This window comes from Sorex fumeus, unplaced genomic scaffold (genome assembly GCF_029834395.1).
Source record: "Sorex fumeus unplaced genomic scaffold, SorFum_2.1 ptg000043l, whole genome shotgun sequence".
Classification (NCBI taxonomy): Eukaryota; Metazoa; Chordata; class Mammalia; order Eulipotyphla; family Soricidae; genus Sorex; species Sorex fumeus.
The window spans coordinates 17,620,141-17,644,660 of NW_026606100.1; the positions used below are offsets into that span (position 1 = coordinate 17,620,141).

Sequence of the window (24,520 nt, forward strand, 5' to 3'; positions counted from 1 at the left end):
ATCACACATAAAAATGTAACTCTTTCTTTGTCAGTTATTTACCTTCCTATGTACTCTCCCTTCCTCAATTCAAAATGATTTAAAGTTTGCTTGCCTTGTTTTACCTCCCTACTATGTAAACCATATTAATTTCCTACATAGCTAGTATATGGAACTTCCTTCTCATTGTAGTTCAATTGTCTTAATTCAATTTGGGTGAATGAGAGAAACAACACATAGAATAACCATCCAGGAATAGTTTACCAAAATTCAAATGCACAAATGAGCTGTATGGCTCAATCAAATCCCCTAGAACAAATCTTGGGGGGAAAAGAAAATGGCTCAAGCTTTTTTATTACTTAAGCTTCATAATTATGCTACCTTACCTCCACTCCAGCTGTGAACCATTCTGATGCACACTGATGTCCTTTTTCACTGGTTTTCCAGTCACACTATGGGCTTTAGTTGTTTTTTTATGTTTAGTCTTTTGTTGCCAGGTAAATCAGAAATTTTTGAAGATAAAGGGAATATAATATTTTTTCACATTCTCACAGTACACAACATAAGCCTTTCACACTACAAATCCATATCTGTACACAAAAAGACTGGCTTTAATAATCTTTATGTGGGTTCTGCAAGCTATACTGTGTGGTTCTTTTATTTTCAGTAGAAAAATCACCTCTATAGAAGCCTTTAACATACTGGCAAAGTAATCTAAGAGCTATGACTCCTCAATGTAGCCCATGGAATTTTAACAGTGATAGAGAAAAAGGTTTTCAATATAATTATCATATGCTAATTATATAATATTTTATATGTTATATATCACTGTCACTGTTCTCCCGTTTTTCATCAATTTTCTCGAGCGGGCCCAGTAACATCCCCATCATGAGACTTTGTTATTACTGTGTTTGGCATATCGAATACATCACAAGTAGCTTGCCAGGCTCTGCTGTACGGGCGAGATACTTTCTGTAGCTTGCCGGGCTATCCGAGAGCGGCGGAGGAATTGAACTTAGGTCAGCCATGTTGGCTGCATGCAAGGCAAACGCCCTACCCGCTGTGCCATCGCTCCAGCCCCATATGTTATATATTAAATTATATATATTAAATTTATATTCATTATATTTTAATTTTAATAAGTTCAGAAACCACTTAAATGATCTTTTTATGCTGTTTCTATTGGGCTGTATATTCCACAGAAAGAACTTCAGAAAATGGTACATTTCACCATTATTATCATCTGTGTATTGCAATTTGATATTTGTTTTTTAGTATATTCTTTGGATTCTATGACAGCAATACTTAATAGAATGTTATAAAAAGACAAATTATAGCAATTAGTTTCACAGAATAATCTTCCATAGATGTTCTACAAAAATCTCGGTACATGTACAGTGTATGCAATCATATTTCACTGTGATAACTTTTTATCAGAGCATTCCCCAAAGATAGTCAGTTTAAGAGACTTACTGGTGATAAGAGACTGCCAAAACTGTAATTCCTTAGATGCTTATTATCTTCAGACTCAGAAAGGCAGATTGCCAGAAAGATGTTATAACATGGTTAATGTTCATAGTATTACAGGAGCTACTGTCTGTTCTCAAGCCTATAGAGACCTTTTATAGGAAACTTGCCAAGTCAGTTCAGTGAATTGGGAGATAGGACTTACTGGAGAAGTACCCAAATATAAAGAGAGGGCCAAAATAGGTTTGAGTTTGCTCTTCCTCAGCCCACATTCTGCTAAGAGCTTTTTCTTCTTAATTCAGTGGCTCACTGTTTCTGAAATACATACATACATCTGCCTTCATTTTGCCTTAGGTGGCTATCTATGGTACTTCACATACATGACTTTAGGTTTTTTTTTATGCAAGTTAAGGAAATAAGGACCATGTTGAGAAACCCAAAATTGCCAGAGAGAAATAGTCAAGCCTCAATGGTCTGCCAAATGTTAAAAGTAAATAAGATTATTTATATTATATTATAATATAATAATATTTCATTATTATATTATAATATAATAATATAACAACCCAAATTGAACTATTACAGTTGAATAGATGAGGCTCACTGCCAGCAGTTTCTATCTTCATTGTCTACGCACCAACATCCAATTATGATGAAGGAGAAATTGAGAAGTTCTATGTGGAGCTAGAGAAGTTCTATAAAGAAGACTACATCTTCTACAAGATCGTTGTCATTGATTTTAATGCCAAGATAGGACCGAGAAGATCAGCCAAAGAACAGCACATTGGGACCCATGGCCTAGAATGGAACGAACAGGGTGAGAGACTGTATGAGGTCATCATGTTGACCAAGACCATCCATGGTAACTCACAATTCCAGAAGGCCGAATCTAAACGTTGGACATGGGAGTCTCCCAGGTGGACAGTTCCACAACGAAACTAACCACATCATGTTCAATAGACGGTTTTGCCTGACCAATGTCGCTGTTGTCCCAAAATTCCAAATGGGATCGGACCACCGTCTCCATGCAAAATTCTACTTCACGGAGTGAGGAGAAAGGGCTGCAAAGTTTAAGACGAGAACTTCCAGGACGACCACCAACTGGGAGCTCTTTGGCACTACTGCAGTAACATGGGAAGATGCCGTCATTGACAACATTGACGAAGAATACGATCGAATGGTTAAGTACCTCCATGATTGTGTGAGGAACACTAAGAGAGACATAGCCACAAACAAGACGACTGTCTTCGAAAACTCTTCAGCTCATTTGCCAACGTGGCTTGGCGCAAGCCTCAAGCAACGGCAAGCAAACATACAAGCTCACAAAGCAGTGCAGAGAAGTGATCAAGGAAGACCTCAAAGAGAGAAGAGCAGCAGTGCTTGCATATGTGGCAGAAGCTGGGAAAAGCATTCACAACACCCACCCATCCTTTGCCAACTACAAGACCAAGATGAGCCCTCCGACATCCTGATGGATCTATCACATCTTCCAGAAGCGCAATGGAGATTTTCCATGACTTCTACTCAGATCTTTTTGATAGCCACATCCAACTGCCCACATACCAAATTCCGCAGGATGGATATGTCGTTCCTAATGTTCTCCCTTCTGAAATCCAACATGCCATTGCATCAGTAAAGAAATGAACAGCACCCGGCCCAGACAAGGTCAGACCCGAACACCTGAAGAACCTATCGTCAGTACTCATCAATACACTGGCTCGGCTCTTGACACACAATCTGTCTGAATGTTCCGTCCCTATGGAAAACCAGCAGGACTGTACTACTGTACAAGAAGGGAGACATCTACGACATTGGCAACTATGTCCCGATCTGCTTGTTGTCTGTCGCCTACAAGCTGTTCATGTGAGTCATCCTGAATAGAATTGGCAGAACACTAGATGAAGGACAACCATGTGAGCAAATCAGGTTCCAAAATGGATTCAGCACGATCGACCATATCCACACAGTAACCAAGCTCATTGAGATTTCTTGGGTATTCAAGATGCTGCTCTGTCTAACATTCATTGATTTAAAGAAGGCCTTTGATTCTGTTGAGAATGAAGCAGCCATCAAAGCCCTAGCCAAACAGGGCGTTCAAACTCAAAACATCAGGATCCTCCGTGAGCTGTATTATGGATTCACTACCAGGATCTCACCATTCTACAAGGAAGTGATCATCCATGTCAAGAGAGGGGTTCGGCAGGGTGATACATTTCACTGAAACTCTTCAGTGCCACCCTCGAGAATGTCATGCGACAACTGGAAGAGAAAGTAATGGGAGTGAAGATAGACGGTCGGCAACTATACCACCTCCACTTCGCTGATGACATCATTCTAATAACACCAAACATTACCAAGCGGTAGACTTCGACAGTGAGTGTGGAAAGGTCGGACTACAGCTAAATCTCACAAAGACAATGTTTATGAGAAACAGTTTGGTTCCTGAAATTCCATTTGCTCTCAACAGAACGAACATCTCTGAAAGCAACAGTTATGTGTACCTTGGTTGAGAAGTCAACATGACGAATGACCTGGCACCTGAGTTGTGCAGGAGGAAGAGAGTGGCTTGGGATGCCTTCAAGAGCGTCAAAGAAATATCTAAGAGGATGAAGAACCTCCAGCTCTGGGCACATCTCTTTGATTCCACTGTTCTTCCTGCAGTAACATATGCCTCAGAGACCTGGGCCCTATGCAAACAGGATGAGAACGCTATTCAGGTCTCCCAAAGAGGAATCAAAAGAGCTATGCTTGGAGTATCACACTTAAGTGAGAGAAGGAATCTGGAGTTCTGACCTCCGTCAATGATTGAGAATCAGGGATCTGCCTCATTTGCCAAGGCGTCAAAGATCAGATGGGCTGGCCATGTAATGCGATTTGGTGATGACCACTGGACTAGAGCCATTACCAACTGGATTCCACCGGATGTCAAAAGATCGCATGGCCGCCCACCTATGAGATGGTCAGACTTCTTCGTCAAAACCCTGAGTGATCAGTTTGAGGCTCTTCATTTTCCTAGAACGAGCAGACACCATTGGGCTACACTAGCACGCGACGGGGACGAATGAGACGTTACTGGTGTCCGCTCGAGCAAATCAATGAGTAACGGGATGTCAAGTGATCAAGCTTATTAACCTTAAAAGGCAATTATCCTTCCTCCCTGCTTCTCAATTTTTATGGCATCAAAATAAATGAAACTATTGAGCAAGAGGAGACTGAACATATAATTCGTTTTGATTTACTAATAGTTTGATAAATTTACCATTAGAAAAAGAGAAAAACTACTGATGCGCTGTCAAATTCTGAAATAGCCCCCAAGCAAGCTAACTTTCCAAGAAACATACTCTGTTGAGCCAAAAATATATTTACGTTTCTGGGCAAAGCCTGGCAAGCTGCCCATGACGTATTCGATATGCCAAACACAGTAACAACAAGTCTCACATTGGGGACGTTCCTGGGCCCGCTTGAGCAAATCGATGAACAACAGAGGACAGTGCTAGGACAGTGCTACTAAGGAAGCTGAATGGGAAAAAGTCTATCACACCATAGCTAAAGTTTACCTTTCACCCATGTATCACCTTTCTCTCCATGTCATTGGTCCACAGAAATTTAAAATAAAACTATTTCACTCATTCCCATAAATAATTTTTTTCCTGAAGACAGTAAAATTGATTTCCACCTCGCTATACAGTAAATGGTGAAAATCCGTAACTTTATCCTTAGGGATTCAAAGTCCTGCGAACTATCTCCAGCCTCCAGTAGAAAGAGACAAACTATGCAGAATAGCTATGCTATTTAAATTAACAAGTTAGTCAACTTGGAAACTCAGTAATGAACATAATACAATAACAGAATGGTGAATTTAGATTTCCAACCTGGGGACTCAATATTAGTCTTGAAACCAGTGAATGTGAGCTCAGATAACCATTTTCAGACTGTACATGGTACTCTTTTTGTGATCTCTAATGCTCAGATTTTAACATGCAGATATAGGATAATTTTTATTAAGTTATCATACACAAATGTCTCTAGAACAGAATCAGATATGCTATATGATATTTAAGCTCTCAAACAAACTGACCTGAGGTTACTACCAATGTTATACATTACTTTAACAAAATAACACTGTTTATTAAAGAAACTTAAGTACACTGAGTTCTGTTTTGATACAGAAATTTTTCTAGAATATGGAGCGATAGCACAGCGGGTAGGGCGTTTGCCTTACAAGCGGCCAACATGGCCGACCCGAGTTCGATTCCTCCGCCTCTCTCGGAGAGCCCGGCAAGCTACCGAGAGTATTCGATATGCCAAACACAGTAACAACAAAGTCTCCAATGGAGACGTTACTGGGCCCACTCGAGCAAATCGACGATCAACGGGCCTTTACTTTTACTAAAACTGAAAAATCGGGCATAAAATTGTACAGACTGTCAGTTTCATAATGGGGGCAAATTAAGAATATATATTGATTCTTTCTTGTATATGCTTTTCATAGACATTCCAAAAGCATAAAGAATTAACAACAGCGACCAGCTTAGGGATGTGTGTGCTAATTCAGAACAGAAGCTTACAAATAGGATCCCTTTTTAATATATTATTTTTTGAACTATGTGGAAAAGTACAACCTATTCAAATTATTTTTTAAAAGAACAAGTTATCATAAATTAATGGGGCATTTCTTCAGGGCCCTTGACTTCTAACCTTTTTCCTCAATGCAACATAAAAAACTCACTAATCAGGTATTAGTTTTTATTGAAATAATTGATTAAAATAATTATATCTTTAAAATCTGCTTTCTTTTTCAAGACCATTATAGCTGACGCAGGGTCAGAAGTAATTTTCAGTGCTCATCTACCTGGTAACTTTTGCTATGCATCCAACTCTAGCGATAGATCACAGAAAGGACAATAAAATGTATACATGTACAATATCACTTTAGAATATCCAAAGGGAAAAAAACAGAACTAGGTCTACAATAAGATCAGAAGATACCCTGCAATCACGATGCAATAATCTCTAACCATCATCCATAGATGAAAGAAAAAGAAAATTACTCCACAACAGTATCTGAACTTGTAATATAATGTGTCAGATTTGTTAGCTTAACTCTGGATCCTGACTAAATATCAAATGCAAAGTTTTCAAAGGCTTCTCTAGAAAATAAATATTTTTTTATTTTAGAAGTTTTAATATTTAATGCATTTTTAGCAGTAAGTAATCCTAGATGATTATTTGTAAATTGACTAAATAGTCAATTTATTGCTAAATTAGATCATTTCAAGTGATAATATACTCACTAAGGGTCAAAGAATTACTAGCTACTCTGGAATAGATAAAGTTGTATCTTAAAGAATCAGTTTGCTTGCCAAGTATTAAGACAATGGTTAGATAGTCACTTATTCAAGCACCAAGTCCTTTAAATCTTATATACCAATCCAAACATGTTTCCCTAATGAGTCACTATCACTGTCCTCCCATTTTTCATCTATTTGCTTGAGTGGGCCCAGTAACATTGTGAGACTTGTTACTGTGTTTGGCATATCGAATACATTATGGGGAGCTAGACAGGCTTTGCCGTGTGGGCAAGATACTCTCAGTAGCGTGCCGGGCTCTCCGAGAATGACAAAGGAATCGAACTCAGGTTGGCCCAGTCGGCTGCATACAAGGCAAATGCCCTACCCACCATGCTATCATGATCTCTAATAAGTAAAGAAGATAAAATATTTTAAATTCTAAAGGTAACTTCGTACAGATTAAGGTGGCTAAGTGTCTATTTATACTTGTAGATAACAAGTTCCAAGGTAAATATTAGTCTGGAACTTAGGGTGAACCTCTTGGGATTTGGCATATGCTGCCACTTTATGATTAAGACCAAATAGCATATAAAAGAACATCTACAGTACACAAGTAAATGCAACTCTCTCAAGAAAACTTCATTCCAAACTTATATATGCTACTTTGTCTACCAGCAAACATTTATTCAATACCTTCTATGTATAGACTTGTGGGATTATGTGTAATAAACAGCCCTTCTGCTCAAGAAGTCTATAGCATGATACAGAAAATGGTATGTGGCAATGATAGAATACTTATGAGTCTTATTCAAGAAACAGAAGGTAATCACACATCTTCGGAACTGAGACAGGAAGGATCACAGGAAACATTCTTGTATAAGTGAAATGTAAGCAAAGAGCTATGCATGATGGGAGAAGCCGGGGGGGGGGGATTACAAAGTAAATACTACTCTGCTCATATTTGTAAAATATGCATCTTTGAGTTTTTAGCCTACTTCACACATTTTAAATCCAAGATGTCTAAGTCTGGTCTATACATCTTTCCTAACGTTCCTCAAGAAACCATACCTTTAATACCATAAGATTTCATTATTTACACCTTATTCATGCTTTTTTAAAAAAATAGTGAAATGAAATTTCAATCCTGGTTTTTGGACCACTTGCTAACTGATTAAAGGAAGAGGGAGATATGATAGAGCCTAGTGCTTTTACCATTTGGTTGCTATCAACAGATGATGCTACCACCTCTAGGATGGTAACACATTCTGGAATCATGGAAAAATACTGAAAAGTCATGAACCCAGTAGAAACTCTGACAAATATCATAGTCTCCTAAAGAGCTTGGCTGGAGCGATAGCACAGTGGTAGGGCGTTCGCCTTACAAGCGGCCAACATGGCCGACCCGAGTTCGATTCCTCCACCCCTCTCAGAGAGCGCGGCAAGCTACCGAGAGTATTCGATATGCCAGACACAGTAACAACAAAGTCTCCAATGGAGACATTACTGGGCCCCTCGAGCAAATCGACGATCAACGGGAGGGCCTTTACCTTTATATTGGTCAAAATTATTAATAAGATGTGTGGAGTGCTAGGGCCCAACATGGTGAGGTACCTTAGAATCCTCCTGGGAAGGAAGCTTTTCTCCCTTGTCCTTCAGGCTTGTCAACACCGAATCTGGAGTCTCCTCTCCAGAGGAACTTGGCTCAGGGCCCATAGCGTCTGGCTTTCCACTCTCTCTGAGGACTGTGGATTGCCCACAGGACAAATTTCTAGAAAGAACTTTGGGGGCACTCCCTTGTTCTTCTGACAGCTTCAGTTTTAGTTCTAAAAGAAATGCAACAAGTTACATTGAGGAGGATGTACTGCCCCTCATATAGGCAGAGAACCTTCAGAAATTCCCACCCTTATGCCAAGTCTTTAGTGCTGATGATGGGTTTCCAGTGAGAAAGGGCAGTCATAGTAACAAGGACAAGCAGTACAAGATATCAATCATGTGAAAAGAGGAAGCTTTTAATGCTGGTGTCTCATGAGTAGACCATGTAAGACAGAACTCTCAATGGTTTAGATTTCAGAGGAAGCGTTCTGGAGGAAGATCTGTTATACTAGACTTATAGTCTCCACCTATAGCATTTGGAATTCTGCAGTAAGTCATTCACTTGGGTTTTGAAAATTGCTTCTGAAAATTCAAGCACTCTGGAAGGCATACATGCAGACATCTGAGGAAATACAAGGAAGATGGGAATTTTGGTCCTAACTCAACAAATTTTATAATTTTGTCTAATGACAGCTTCTAAAATACAGGATATACCATAATTTCATAGTACCTTTGAAAAAACATACACTATAGAACATTTAAAACCAACCTGGGACTTATCTAGGAATTACATTGCAGAATATGCTAGACTTGTCTTTGATTGACGCCATTTGTACTGATGGCTCAAGTATACAGTTCACTCTGTTAGTTTGATGTTTACTCTGCAGTAAGACACTGGTGTGATGTTTAAATATTGCATATTTTATGAAGCTGATACATCATTACAGGTCATTACCATTGAATTAACATACCTTCCAGTTTCTTAATCATTGTCCTCCTAGATATTTGGGGAAAATCTCAAGTTTCTTTAAGTATTTAAAGAAATATATAGTGGCTGGAACGATAGTGCAGCAGGTAGGGCTTTGCCTTGCCCAAAGCCAACCCAGGTTCGATTCCCAGCATCCCATATGGTCCCTAGAGAACCACCAGCAAATACAGGAGTAACCCCTGAGCATCGCCAGGTGTGACCCAAAAAGCCAAACTAAAATGATAAAAAGTATATAAAGATTAAAAAAGTCTTGATAATAATCCTTCAAAATGGATTTAAAAGTATTTTAATATTTACGTCACCATTCCAGAGAAAATAAAGAACACTGGATTAGAAGGCAAGAGATGTTTTATATCTAGCACATGCCATTCCAATTATGTAACCTTCACCTCTATCAGGGTATAAGTGTGTCCTCATCTGTAAAATGGGGTACATAGTGGAATTCTATTTAACCAAGAATCCAATAACTCATGGAAGTTAACACTCTTCCTAATAAAGTGTTTCAGGTATTCTGGACTCCCTCAGTCTCTTCATATTTATTAAAAGGAGCTAAACAATAAAGGGGACCCAAGTTGAGGCTTTCAATCTGTCTGGTCAAAGAGTACAGATGAAAAAGATCCAAAATACCCTGAAGTACATTTAACTACTTCCTTTGAAAAGATCTTTTGGCATTTACCTTTGAGCTGTTTACGACCTTTAGCCAAGTCATTCATCCATTTCAGAACTTCAGGATTAGAAGTTTTGTCACCATGTGAAGGCTACCAAGGGAGGAGAAAAGGAAGGTATAAGGAAGAAGGGAAGAAAGAGAAAATAGGTAAAGCGACATTTTTAAACAGTCAAAACATATTCAGGCATATATAAAACAGGAAGAGAAATCCAGGCATTAGAAACTCCAGCTGAGTGTTGCTTCAAAACTGAACCAGTAATCTTGGCCTCCACTCTTCCATCCTGATAGTTGTGACTGTTCTAAGTACATCCAACCACCCAGCATTTTCCACATAGTTCTGCCAAGGCCGTGCCCCTACAGGCTCCTCTTTAGCTTGTGGTTGGGGTAAAGAGATTAGTAAAGTGGATGAGGCCCATGCCTTGCATGTGGCTGACCTGGTTCCATCTCTGGCACTGCATATGTTCCCGTGAACACTGCTTGTTATGGTGCTAAAACAAACAAGAAAATGCAAATAGCTTGCAGACCTCTAGCACCCCAACCTGCACCCAGACCATTCTTCACATCAGTGTAGATGATTCCACTGACACAAACCAGCACTTATTTCATTGCCTGTGTTCATATTCAGGAGTTATGATCATAACCTGCCAAGGAATATTGGCAAAATTAATATAAGCTCCTCTGAATCCCATCCTTTATTCTGAAGAAAGGAACCCCAGGAATGCCCTGCCATAGGGGTGGGGTGGGATGGTGGGGCCAGGGAACAGGAGGGATGCTGGGAGCATTGGAGGTGGGGAATGGGCACTGGTGGAGGGATGGGTACTTCCTTTATAACTGAAACCCAAGCACAAAAATTTGTAAGTCTACAACTATACCTCATGGTGTTTCACTAATAAAAATTTTTTAAAAATGTAATAACAGGGAAAAAAAGACCTTAACAAAAATCTGAGGTAATCATTCTGCCAGAGGGTACCCAGATTTCTAATTCTCTCAGTGTTTATAGTCAATGTCCCACTGAATTAACATTAAAATAAAAATCATCCATGTGTCACTTTGGGTAAATTACTTAAGTCTTTGCCGCAGTCACATCCAACAATTGAGGATTATAGCAACATCATTCACACAAGGGTTGACAGGGAGAAATCATTAATACACTAAAATCAGACCCTGGCACAGACTAAGTATTTAAATATGAATATTAAAAGTTAAAAATACAGCTACCTGTTCGTCCCCAATGCTGCACCCAGTTTTTTCCCTCTTCCAGGTCAGTCAGTGAATATTCAAACCCAGGACTCCGCCTCCCCTGTGCACACACGCCAGGTGTCCTCTGGGACCCTGTGCCGTCCACCATCCCTGAGCCCCTTCCTGTTCCTTCCCAACGCTGTGCTCAGTTTTCTCCTTCACCTAGGTCAGTGAATATTCGAATCTGGGACTCTGCCTCCCCCTCCTAAACACACACACGCCCCAGGTGTCCTCTGAGACCATGGGCCACCCACCATCCCTGAGCCCCTTTTTGTTCATCCCCAGCTGCACCCGGTTTTCTCCCTCTCCCAGGTCTGTAGCCTCCCCCCCCCAAACACACACACCAGGTACCTGTAGGGGGCGTGGCCTCTGCAGAAGCAGGCGTGGCCTCTGCGGAAGTGGGCATGGCCTATTTGGAGGCCAGCAGATGCTCACATGTCTGCAGGTAAATAACCCATACCCAGCAAGCTCGTGTAACATCTCAGTCTCCATACCACCACAACATGCTGAAGAAACAATGCAAATTCCCACCACGAGGAGAGGACGATAAAAAGAGTCCAGAAGCCTCAGTAGGTGTTACTCTTAAAAAAAGGGGGGGGGTGTTACTCATATAAGGGAGCTCTCTGATAAAGAATTCAGATATGAAGTAATGAAGATGCTCAATAAACTCAAAGAAACTGTGAGACAGATATCCAGTATTAAAGGAGGACATGAAACAATCGAGAAAATCGAGGAAGAAATGAGAGCAGAAATTGGAAACCTATGCACAGAAATGTCACGAATAAAGGATTCGGTAGATGAAATAAAAAACTCAGTGTGTGCCCTCAACAAAAGAATGGGTACAACTGAAGATAGAATCAGTGAGCTGGAAGATGAGCTGCAGGAAGCCTACAGGCAACAAGAAACAATGTCAAGAGACCTCAAAATAGCTCTAGAACAAATCAGAGTCCTAGGGGATGATTCCAAGAAGAACAACATTAGAATCATTGGAGTACCAGAAGGTCAGCGAAACAGTTCCAGTGAAAAAGCCATGGTTAAAGAAATCACTGCTGAAAAGTTCCCAGAGCTGGACAATGCAGGCATCCACATTCAAGGAGCCCAAAGGGTGCCAGCTAAAAGAGACCCTAACAAAAACACTCTAAGACATCTCATAGTTAGAATGGTGGATACCATGGATAGAGACACAATACTGCAAGCAGCAAGGTCAAAGAAGGAAATCACATACAAAGGAGCACCCCTTAGATTCACAGCAGACCTATCAGAGGAAACCCTCCATGTCTAAAGGCAATGGTGGGATAAAAATTGTGAGTGAAAAAACTCACTGAAATGAATGCTTCACCATGAATACTTTATCCGGCTAAATTCTCACTCAAACTTGAAGGAATGGTACACTATTTTGTGGATAAACAACAGCTCAGGAACTTCATAGATTCAAAAACAAACCAAAAAGAATGGCTAAAGGGGCTACTGTAAGACAAGACAAACCCCTGCAAGTACAACAAACCCCATAACTATAATCTCTCTCAACATCAATGGTCTAAATTCACCAATTAATAGACACAGTGGCAAAATGGATTCAGAGACAGAACCCAACATTTGGCTGCCTACAAGAAACACATCTGAACAATCAGAACAAACACAGACTCAAAGTCAAAGGATGGAAAACAACCCTGCAAAAAAACAACCCCCTCAAAAAAGCTAAAGTAGCCTTATTAGTATCGGACAACATAGATTTCCGGTTGAATAAGATTAGAAGGCCATTTTCATTAATCAAGGGATATGTACAGCAGGAAGAAATCACAATCCTAAATGTATACATACGCACCCAATGAGGGACCAGCCAAATACCTACAACTGCTAACAGACCTTAAGAAGGACATTGCAAGCAACACAATAATAGTTGGAGACTTCAACACCGCTTTATCATCCCTGGATATATCAAGAAGATTAAAACTCAGCAAGGAAATAATGGCACTGAAAGAAGAAATAGAAGACAGAGGGCTAAAAGATCTATACAGGGCTTTATATTCCTTAAAAAAAAGAATACACACTCTTTTCCAGTGCACATGAAACATTTTTGAGACTCGACCATGTCCTGGGCCACAAAGCATACCTCAACAAAATCAGGAAGATAGACATTGTATCAACTATCTTCTTAGACCACTATGCACTGAGAATAGAAGTGAATCATGTACAGACGCAGAAAACCAAATCAAACACCTGTAAATTAAACAAGTCAGTGTTGAACAACAAGTGAGTCAGGAAAGAAATCAAGGAAGAAATCCAAAGATACCTGGAAACAAATGAGAATGAAGATACGAGCTACCAGAACCTATGGGATGCAGCTAAAGCCGTGTTAAGGGGAAAATTTATAGCTCTGCAAGCATTTCTCAGGAAGGATAAAAGGGTCCACATAAACAACTTGACTTCACAGCTCAAGATCTTAGAAAAGGACCAACAAAAGGAGCCCATACAAGGCAGAAGGAAAAAGATAATAAAACTTAGAGCAGAAATCAATGGCATGGAAACCCCCCCCCCCCAAAAAAAAAAAAACAATCTGAAAGATCAATAAAACCAAGAGCTGGTTCTTCACTGCTGGTGGGAATGCCAATCTGTTCAGCCCTTTTGGAAAGCATATGGATGATTCTCAAAAAATTAGAAATTGAGCTCCCATTTGACCCAGCAATACCATTCCTCAGGCTATATGGTGGAGAGGCAAAAAAATACAGTCAAAGTGACATCTGCACTTCTATGTTCATTGCTGCACTGTTCACGATAGCCAAAATTTGGAAAAAACCTGAGTGCCCGAGAATAGATGACTGGTTAAAGAAACTTTGGTACATCTACACAATGGAATTCTATGCAGCTATTCGAAAAGATGAAGTTTTGAAATTTACATACAAGTGTTCTACATGGAAAGTATCATGCTAATTGAAATGAGCCAGAAAGAGAGGGACAGACAGAAAGACTGCACTCATCTGGGGAACATAAAGTAACAGAATGGGAGTCAATCACCCAAGAATAGTTCAGATAAGTACCAGGAGGTCTGATCCATGGCTTGGAAGCTGGCAGCATATGCTGGGGTTAAAGGCAGCTTAGATAGAGAAGGGAACCCAAGTAAAGGATGTTTGGAGGACTCGCTCAGTATGTGAGATGCATGCTGAAAGTAGACTATAGACCAAACATGATGGCTATTCAATATCTCTATTGCAAACTACAACACCCTAAAGGAAAGAGAGAGAAAAAGGGAATGCCCTGCCACAGAGGCGGGGTGGGGTGAGGGGAATGGGATGGGGGGTTGGGAGGGCTACTGGGATCATTGGTGGTGGAGAATGGGCAATGGCTGAAGGATGGGTACTCAATCATTGTATAACTGAAACCGAAACCCGAAAGTTTGTAAGTCTACAACTGTACCTCATGGTTTTTCACTAGTAAAAGAAAAAAAGTTAAAAATACAAATATTATTAATGATATTACTTACTGGCAGTGGTGGTAGTAGTGTTACTACCAACCTTCAAAGATGCTTTATATTCAGTGACAAACCTGTGCAGGAGCACGTATGTCCTACCCAGTAACTAGTCTCACACTTAAATATCTCAAGAAATTTTTAAAAATTTAGAAAGTCATGATTATATTAATAAAATAATTTACCTAGATTTGTTTCCTCTCAGAGGATAAAAGTGGATTTCTACCTACAGGACAAAGAAACTAAAGAGGAGCCAAATGTACTTAGCCTCAACCTCCATCAGTCAGCAACTTAAGTTGTTAGCACCCTGGAAACTTAAATAAATGCAGACTCTAGAAGATCAACAGGCTCTTTGAATAGAGGATGGGCAAGTGACAATAGGAGTCCCCAAGATGGCATCAGAAACACCAGATTGATTAATAGCCAGAAATAAGTATTCTGCTGGTGATTGAGTCAGGCAGTCTCCCACGTTTCCCAGGTTTTTTTCTCCTCTTTTATTTTTATTTTGTTTTCTAGTTGTTTTGTTGTTTGGGAAGGTCACACCTGGCAGTGTGTGGCTCAGGGATCACTCCTGGCAGGCTTGGGGACCCTATGGAGTGCTGGGGATTGAAGGTCAGTCAGTGGATAAGTATGTTTGGCTACTCTTCTGGTTTCTTTTTCCTGTTTTTTTTTTTAAAAAAAAAAAAACCTCTGTACTATCACTTCAGCCCTAACTAAATCCATGTAACAGGTAGTCAGTGGGAATGAGGCATAGGAATAGACGAAGAGCAATGCAGTCCTTTCTGGTTTAAAGTCTAGTTACATGAAGAGTAACTTTTTAAAACTTGGTTTCTAAAAATCCTCATAAAATTTTCTGCTCTGAAAACACATAACCTTCACACACATTAACAAAACAAATTAAGCTCAGAGTTAATGCCACCTTTTGAAACACTGCCTTACAAATATCAATAACCTATGACCCTAAGCCATGACCAAAGAGATGAACTTTCACTACCTCAAATAAGATTAACAAAATTTACAACTAAATGTTAAAAAATGTTTTGAAGCCTGAAAAATTCATTTATCCCTTCAGGGAGCTTTTAAATGAACTTAATCAAGCTCACAAGGATGACAACTCTGATACAGGGACTAGAAAAACAGTTCAGTGGGTAAGGCATTTGCCTTGCATGTGACCAACCCAGGATTGAGCTCCAGCATTTTATACAGGTCCCCTGCACACCTCCAGGAGTGATCCCTGAACACAGAGCCAGGAGTAAGCCATGTGGATAGCCAGTTCCTTCTCAAACACAAAGGAGAAGCACTTAGGGGGAGTAAGAGTAAAAATATGAGTTTTTTTTTGCCTGACTTCGTCAATTCTTTGCTGTGTGATAATGAAGAATATATTTCCTTTCTCTAGTCCTCTCTTTCTCCAGTGGTGAAATAAGAAATGAGACAGACCATCCTATCATGTCCCTTCCCTTCCCATCATACAGTGTCAAATTCCGCTGAATATGTAGCTGAAACTGTCTTTCCTGACACCACAACTACAACTGTTAATTATAAAATCAGTTAAAAGGAATTAACATGGTTTTGAGCAAAAATGGTAAAAGATTACATTTAACAGAGGAATATTTAAGGTTTGCTAGCACAAGATCCAGCAGGAGCTTGGTGTTAAAAATTGGCAGTGGGTGCTATTAATGCCACAGTGAGACTTCGAAGGAGGAGAGCCTTACACACAACAACCATTTAAGAGCCACTGACATGTCAAGTCTCTAACCACAGCCTGACATTCAGACAGGAAGGGCAAGGGGAAGCCCTATTCCTGAGAAACAAGGTTTGGATTAAGCCAGAGACATGTATATGCACTGAAGCATTGGTGACGTTAAAGCTGCCTTCTCTTGCTCCCAATTCCATCCATTTGCATGTTTGAGTATTTGTGTGGGAATGTGTCTATTCTGACTCTAAAATCTCTAGAAAAATACAGAACCAGAACCAGCCAGGAAAATTTCTCTTCCTAAATAGACCCTAGCCTGTTGACTATTAGCCGTGAGATAAATAATCCAAGGTATAGGTAGTAACCCAAAGAAGAATGTGTCCAATTAATTTTCTGACATAATTTCATGGGATGTCCATGTTCAAATATCTCAGATGGATTAAAAAGTGAATATCAAGGAATTTCACTGTGCTAACAATGCAAAGCAGAAAGCACGATATACATAGTATCCATATAATGGGCAAAAACTTCAGAAATCACTACTAACTCCACTTTATAGATGGATTAACTGAGATTCAGAAAAGCAAGGTAACAAGTCCAAGGTCACAAACCATCTAACTACAGTAAATTCAAATCCAAAGCACTCTGATTAAGAAGTACTAGGAGCAAAAGAGAAATTGTACAGAGCTTAAGATGTTTACCTCCCAAGCAGCCAATCCAGGTTCAAGAGCTGCCTCCAGATATGGTCTATGAACATTGACAGGAATGATCCTTGAGCACAAAGCCAGAAGTATGACCCCTAGATTACCCCCCAAAAAAACCCGCAGTTCAAGAAGTATGAACAGTCCTTGGGAATGGCATCTTTGTTATTTTCTAGTAGAGATCATCACAACTCAATAACACAGGAGCTATACACCATGAAAACCCACTCCAGATACCAGCAACATTTAAAACATGAGTACAAAATTTTCCTTCCACTCCACAGCTATGAAATCTACTCATTAAAAATCATGTGCAGGGGGTGAGGGGAGAGGGGTGTCACACCAGGCAGTGCTGGGGTCAGGGACTATGCAGTGCTTGCAGTGCTGAGGATCAAACCCAGGACCTCTTGAACCATATCCATGACCCTAAGATCTACTCATCTTTAAACTACTAACCAAAGCCTGATTCTGAGGGAGAACAACGACCTTTGGTAATCTCCAGTCACTGCTAGGCCTCAGTTACCCCAACTATAAACTAAAGGCCTGTACGAATAATGTGAATTGCACCCTCCTAATTTATAAAAGACTACCTGCTATTGGGGCCAGAGTGAGAGTACAGTAGGTAGAGTGCTTACCTTGCACATTGCCAACCTGGGTTTGGTCCCTGAGACTTCATATGATCCCCAAGCCCTTAAGAAGTAGTCCCCAAGTGCCCCAATCCCCAGGCCAACAAAAAAAAGAAGAAGACTCTCTGATATAAAAAGATAATACTGTGACTATCTGACTTCAAAGAAGTGTATATTAAAAATCCTGAATTCGGTAGTGTTGAAAGCCAATATGAGTTGCTTTTTGGTTTTGCAAAACTAAAACCACTCCTTTAAAGACCCACTTTTAGGGGGTATGTTGTCACCAACAGGTCAATCCGTACCTGTGAGGCGAGTGCATCAGCAGCCTGATGGCGCCTTCAGACTTCCAGATACCCCAAAATTGCTGTGCCTTTGGCCAGACCCCAAAAACTTGGAGCAAAGTTTACCAAGAAAGTAAACAGCCAAAAAAGGCACATGAGAAAATGCTCCACATCCTTAATCATCATGGAGATGCAGATCAAAACCACAATGAGATATCACTTCACACCACAGAGACTGGCCCACAGCCACAAGAACAAAAGCAGCCAGTGCTGGCATGGATGTGGCGAGAAAGGGACACTCCTTCACTGTTGGTAGGAATGCCGACTGGTTCAGCCCTTTTGGAAAACAACATGGACGATTCTCAAAAAATTAGAAATTGAGCTCCCATTTGACCCAGCAATACCACTCCTGGGAATATATCCCAGAGAGGCAAAAATGTATAGTCAAAGTGACATCTGCAATTGTTTGTTCATTGCAGCACTCTTTACAATAGCCAGAATCTAGAAAAAACCTGAGTGCCCGAGAACAAATGACTGGTTAAAGAAACTTTGGTACATTTACACAATGGAGTACTATGTAGCTGTTAGAAAAGACAAAGTCATGAAATTTACATACAAGTGGTACTACATGGAAAGTATCATGTTAAGCGAAATGAGTCAGAAAGAAAGGGATAGACATAGAAAGATTGCATTCATCTAGGGAACATAAAGTAACAAAATAGGAGACTAACACCCAAGAATGACCGAGATTAGTACCAGGAATTTTACTCCATGGCTTGGAGGCTAACCACACTGCTAGGGGGAAAGGGAGCTCAGATAGAAAGGGAACACCAAATAAAGGTATTGGGAGGATCCTCCCAGGATGGGAGAAGCATGCTGAAAGTAGACTATAGACCAAACATGATTGTCACCCATTGCCTCTTTTGCAAACCACAACACCCAATAAGAGCGAGAGAACAAAAGGGAATGCCCTGCCATAGAGGCAGGGTAGGATAGGGGGTATGGGGGGTGGGAGGGATACTGGGATCCGTGGTGGTGGGAAATGGGCACTGGAGAGGGATAGGTATATGATCATTGTATAATTGAAACCCAAGCACAAAAATTTGCAAGTCTACAACTGTACCTCATGATGTCCCATTAATAAAATAAATAAATAAATAAAAAGAAAGTAAACAGCCAAAAGTTAGGTATGTGGGAGACACACACACAAACCATCTCCGGCTCAGCTATATAATTGGATGCAAGGCCTCTCTGGCTCCTGATCAAACTGCTTAATGGCCAGGATCATAGAGAATCAGAGACAAATCTCAGAACCCAGTGGCTTTTGGCAGAGATGCGTCTGGTCCCTGCAATGGGTTACTGGCGCCAGACCACCCAAGGGGGAAAGGGTGTTGTCTCTCCGCCTGCTCCCCCTTGGTAGCTCAGTGGCTGCCATCCTCCAGGGGCCATTAGTCAGTCAGGTATGAACCCGCAGTGACGAGACACGTGGGGCCTCACTGGATGGGAGTGGAGCCAGCCCTTTCCTCCTCGCCCCAACAAGACCCCAAGTTGCCACCCATGAACGGCCTCTCTGGTTCCTGATCAAGCTTAACGGCCATGATCCCAGAGACTCAGAAACAAATCTTTGAACCCAGTGGCTCTGGCAGAAATGTGTCCGGTCCCTGCAGTAGGTTACTGGGGCTGGGCCAACCCAGGTGGGAATAGGTTTTGTACCTTGGCCTGTTCCCCCTTGCAGCTCGGTGGCTGCCATCCTCCAAAGGCCACTGGACAGTCAGGTTTGGGCCCGCAGTGAGGAGACACGTGGGGCCTCACAGGATGGAGGTGGAGCTAGCCCTTTCCTCACTGCCCCAACAAGACCCCGGGTTGCTGCCCATGAATGGCCTCTCTGGCTCCTGATCAAGCTGCTTAATGGTATGATCCCAGAGACTCAGAAACAAATCCCGGAACCCAGCAGTTTTTGACAGAAATGGGTACAGTCCCCAACAGTATGTTACTGTCACCAGGCCACCCCAGGGTGGAAAGGGTGCTGTCCCTCCGCCTGCTCCCCCTTGGTGGCTCAGTGGCTGCCATCCTCCAGAGGCTATTGGATGGTCAGGTTTGTGCCCTACTGCAGTGACGAGACATGCAGGGACACACGAGATGGAGGTGCAGCCGGCCCTTTTCTCCCCACCCCAATGAGACCCAGAGTTGCCACCCACAAATGGCCTCTCTGGCTCCTGATCAAGCTGCTTAACAGTCATGATCCCAGAGACTCAAAAACAAATCTCAGAACCCAGCAGGTCTGGGCAGAAATCCCTCCAGATTTAATTGTTAAAATTTCAGAATTCCAAAATTGTGTGGCCACTACTGCGGGTGTGCGACATCATATGTTATTCATAACCAGCAACAGAAAACAAATTGCCTACTGTTGCCTTTTCAGCAGATCTGAGTTTTGGGGTAAAATCCCAAATAATAGTGGTGGGTCTGGTGTAAAAATATTGAATTTAATCAAAGTAGAGAGAGAATAATGTGGAAATCACCTGCCCCACAGACATGGGAGGGTGTGGGATGGGGGGTATACTGGGGGTTTTGGTGGTAGAAAATGGACACTGGTGAAGGGACAAGTGTTTCTTTGTATGACCAAGACTTAAACCCGAAAGCTCTGTCACTGCTTTCACGGTGATTCAATAAATAAAATTATAGAAAGGGGGAAAAAAGTAAGGTGGAGTTCATGCCCAATTCAAAAAAAGAGAAAAAAGAATAAAATAAAGGCCCACTTTTAGTGAAGCTGGAGCTACTTCTTGGAACAGACAAGAATGGGTCAGTGCAACATTGCCATTCCCATACCACCCTCCCTGCAGTTGGTTCACACTCTCAGGGGCTTGCCTGATGCATCTGTACGATGTCCTTAGTGAGCCCTTGAGTATTTCAAGAAGTATAAACCATTTCGCTTTTTTATTCTAATAACAAGCTCATCTGGGCCCTCAACTAATGAGCATCTTTGTGCAATTCACCATGAATATGGTTTTTCCTTATGCCGTGGTAGTCATGAGACAAGATAAATAAAACTAGCATTGGCCAATAGGTAGCCTATTTCTTATTCTATTGTTTTTTCTGTAAGAAAAGAAACTCTTCAACTGCATCCCTGAGACATGAGCATGACAATGGATGTCTGGTGGAAAGGCTGGATCAGGGCTGATTCTTACAAGAGGTCGGTCACTTGCTAGGTTTTCATCTATCAACTAGGAAGTACTTCTGTGCTAGAGCTCTCCCTCATTCTGTTCTATAATTAGAGATTCTGCCCACTAGGTCTGGAATAATTTTTTATTCGAAACATAGAAAATCAGAGGATTAAATTTAAAATAAAACCATAATTTGAAAATTTCCCAAATTATGGTCTTTGAAAAACTGGTGATAATAAAGTTCCTGGGAAAAGAGGTGGGGAAAAGATAGTGGGGTGGATCAATAGCTAAATGAGTTTGGAAATACGAGTTGTAAGCTATTACTGGGAAACATTCCATCAGAGATACACTGACATCAAAGACCTATGATGGACCCCAAATGGGGACTCAATTAATATTCCTGGGATCACCACTGGGAGCAGAACATTCCCTTGGCATAAAGAGGGAAACCCCCAAAAGAGAGGAAAAGCTTCATTCAAGGGCCCTTACCCGGTATTTCTTTTCTTGTTCAAATTTTTCTTCAAATTTGCGAATTTTCCGCTTGAGGCTCTGAATGTGTTTGGTGAGCTGGGTAATGGTCTGTGGTTCCTTTCCATCACCACAGCTGCACCGTGAAGAACTTCGGGGCCTGCCACAATTACAGAGAAGGGAAGATCATCAATGACAACTGTCTTCCAGTAAACGCTGTCACTGGACTTAACACTTTGAGTTATCAGAGACATGCAGGGAGCAAGTTCATTTTGTGATATGTCTGTTGTAATACCACCTGCTCATAACCGGAGACCCCATCTGCATTCTGGGCAAATGCCACCTAGTGCCTTTTTTAAAAGATTTTTTTATTTTTTGTAATGGATCCCTCTGAGGTACAGATTCAGACTTACAAACTTTCGTGGTTACATTTCAGTCATACAATGCTCAGTACCCATCCCTCCACCAGTGCCCATTCTCCTCTACCAGTGATCCCAGTGCGCCTCCCCCAACCCCCACCTCATCTCTCCCACCCAATTCTGTGGCAGGGCATTCCCTTTTGCAGTCTCTCTCTCTCTCTCTCTCTCTCTCTCTCTCTCTCTCTCTCTCTCTTTCTCTCTGGGTGTTGTGGTTTGCAATAGAGGTATAGAGTGGCCATCATGTTCGGTCTATAGTCTATTTTCAAAACACATCTCCCATCCTGAGCGGGCCCTCCCAGCACCCTCTACTTAGTGGTCCCTTATCTATCTGAGCTGCCATTTCCCCCAGCATGTGAGGCTCGCTTCCAAGCCATGGAACAATCTTCCTGGTGATTATCTCTACTACTCTTGGGTGTTAGTCTACCTTTCTGTTACTTTATATTCCACAGATGAGTGCAATCTTTCTATGTCTGTCCCTTTCTGACCTAGTGCTTTAATGCAAAAAAATGTCAGAGCACTCATCAAGAATATTTTGTTTTTGCTACTGTTGTGGGGCTCATATCCAATGTGCTGGGTTGGGATTTGTGGACAACAAGGCCACACCAACAGGTCAAATAAGGGGAGATATGTAATGACAGTAATCAACTGCAGCACACGATATCACTTGAGCTGCAGACACAGCCCAGAAATGTATTTTTTTAAAGCTTGGAAAAGACCCATTAAAGATTTAAAGAATCCCAGTCATGACAGCAGCTCCACCTGTGGATGACAATGACAAGAAAGATATAGATGAATAATTTCTCTGAAATTATTACAAATAATTTTATTTGAGTCTTTACTGAGTCTTTACAAATTTGATGAAGGAAATAGACACACACACCCTCCACAAAGTACACATACCCTCCAGAAAACACAACTTTTTACTGGGAATAGCAATAATTCACTGATTCCCTCAAGTCTGCCAGAGTCCAAGAACCCAAGCTTGAATTAAGAGGAAACTAGATTTATACTCTGTCTTTCCCTCCCTTCTTTCCTCCTATAGAAATATTATTTAAACTGTGTATTTAAATGTGCATTTGTGGACCTTAAAGAAAATGCATTACTTCCACAGTTTGGGGAGAAAGAAAGTGATCTCATACGAATTCCTAAACATCTTGCTCCCAGGAAAAATTATGTTCCTGGTATTACCATGTATTGTTCTGGAGGATGCTGGCCCTTTCACCAAGGTAACCCTATGACCATTTACAAGGTAATCTTATGACTATTTCCTCTAGGGCCAGGAAGGGCTGGGACAGAATCCCAACCATGAAATACATTGAGGGTCAGAGAGATAGTACAGCAGGTAGAACATTTAAAGGAAGCAAGCAACTGACCTAGGTTCAATCCCCAGCACCCTATATGGTCCCTTGAGCATTGCTAGGAGTGATTCCTGAGTGCCAAGCTAGGAATAACCCCTGAGTACTGCCAGCTGTGGTCTCCAAACCAAAAAACATACAAACCCAAAAATACAACCAGGAGGCACATTTTTGCCCTTTCTGTTGCTGTTATTAATCTCTTGTACTTGAATTTGGTAAGCACGTGTGCATCTTTTCAGACACTTCATGGTAGGCTATAATCAAGTATTTGAAAGGGTATTTGAAATGATGATAAAGCAAGGTTTTCTTACATCATAAATTGCTGAGTGCTGGGTGGAGAAGGGGCTGATTCAGGGTCTAAGTTGAATCTCTGGCTTTGGCTGAAGATGGAGCATCGCGGTGACAGCAGTGGATTGTCACCATCAGTGATGTGATAGAGTAGTCTGCTGGTCCCAAAAGACTGGAGGTCTTCTGGTGTACTCTCTGCTTCACTCTGTCCATCTTTGAGGAATGGAGCAGGGTCTGAGGAAACAAGGTAAATCATCTGGCCTGGGAAGTGACAGAGGGCTCGATCATCACGTTCCTAAAGAAAAAGAATCAGTAGCCCCTCAAATGCTCATCCTGTCTCTGTCATCTCTTCCTTCTAGGAATATTAAAAGGCTTTCAAAATACTGTCTGGTATACTCTCTCAGAACCTGAATAGAAAGTGTAACAGAACCATTAACAACAACATAGAAATAATGACTTAAGTATGAGTTACAGAGACAGTGGTATTCTCAACTACAAATAAATAATAATCTTCTCTACTCTGGCTATTTGCATATGGTGGAGGCTATATTATAGACTGCTGGAGGAAATAAAATAAAAATAATAAAATTAAGTAAAATGGAGTTATAGCTAAAGATAAATGATAATGAGGAAGAAAGGGGATCACAAAATTGCCAGTGAAGGAGTGGAAGAAAGAAGTGATAACAAGGGAGAAATAAGTTCCTAGATAGAAAATTACTCATCCATCATTTAAGTTTATGCAGAACTCTGCTTATCAATATGGAATGACATGCAAAATATGTTCAATGAAAAACCACAAATTTCAAAATAACAAATGACTCCATTTTATATTAACAGA

At 41.0% G+C, this 24,520-nt stretch overlaps 1 protein-coding gene across 1 annotated transcript in view; it reads right to left on the reverse strand.

Annotated features, from left to right (window-relative positions):
* The window catches only part of FAM13C (family with sequence similarity 13 member C), a 152,917-nt gene that overhangs the window by 8,815 nt on the left and 119,582 nt on the right, over positions 1-24,520 (reverse strand). Inside the window, exons 5-8 of the mRNA XM_056120455.1 lie at positions 23,706-23,916; positions 21,642-21,780; positions 9,995-10,076; positions 8,349-8,560 (exon numbers count right to left, since the gene is read on the reverse strand). Coding sequence (XP_055976430.1) covers positions 8,349-8,560; positions 9,995-10,076; positions 21,642-21,780; positions 23,706-23,916 — 644 coding nt within the window. The remainder of the gene's footprint in view (positions 1-8,348; positions 8,561-9,994; positions 10,077-21,641; positions 21,781-23,705; positions 23,917-24,520) is intronic.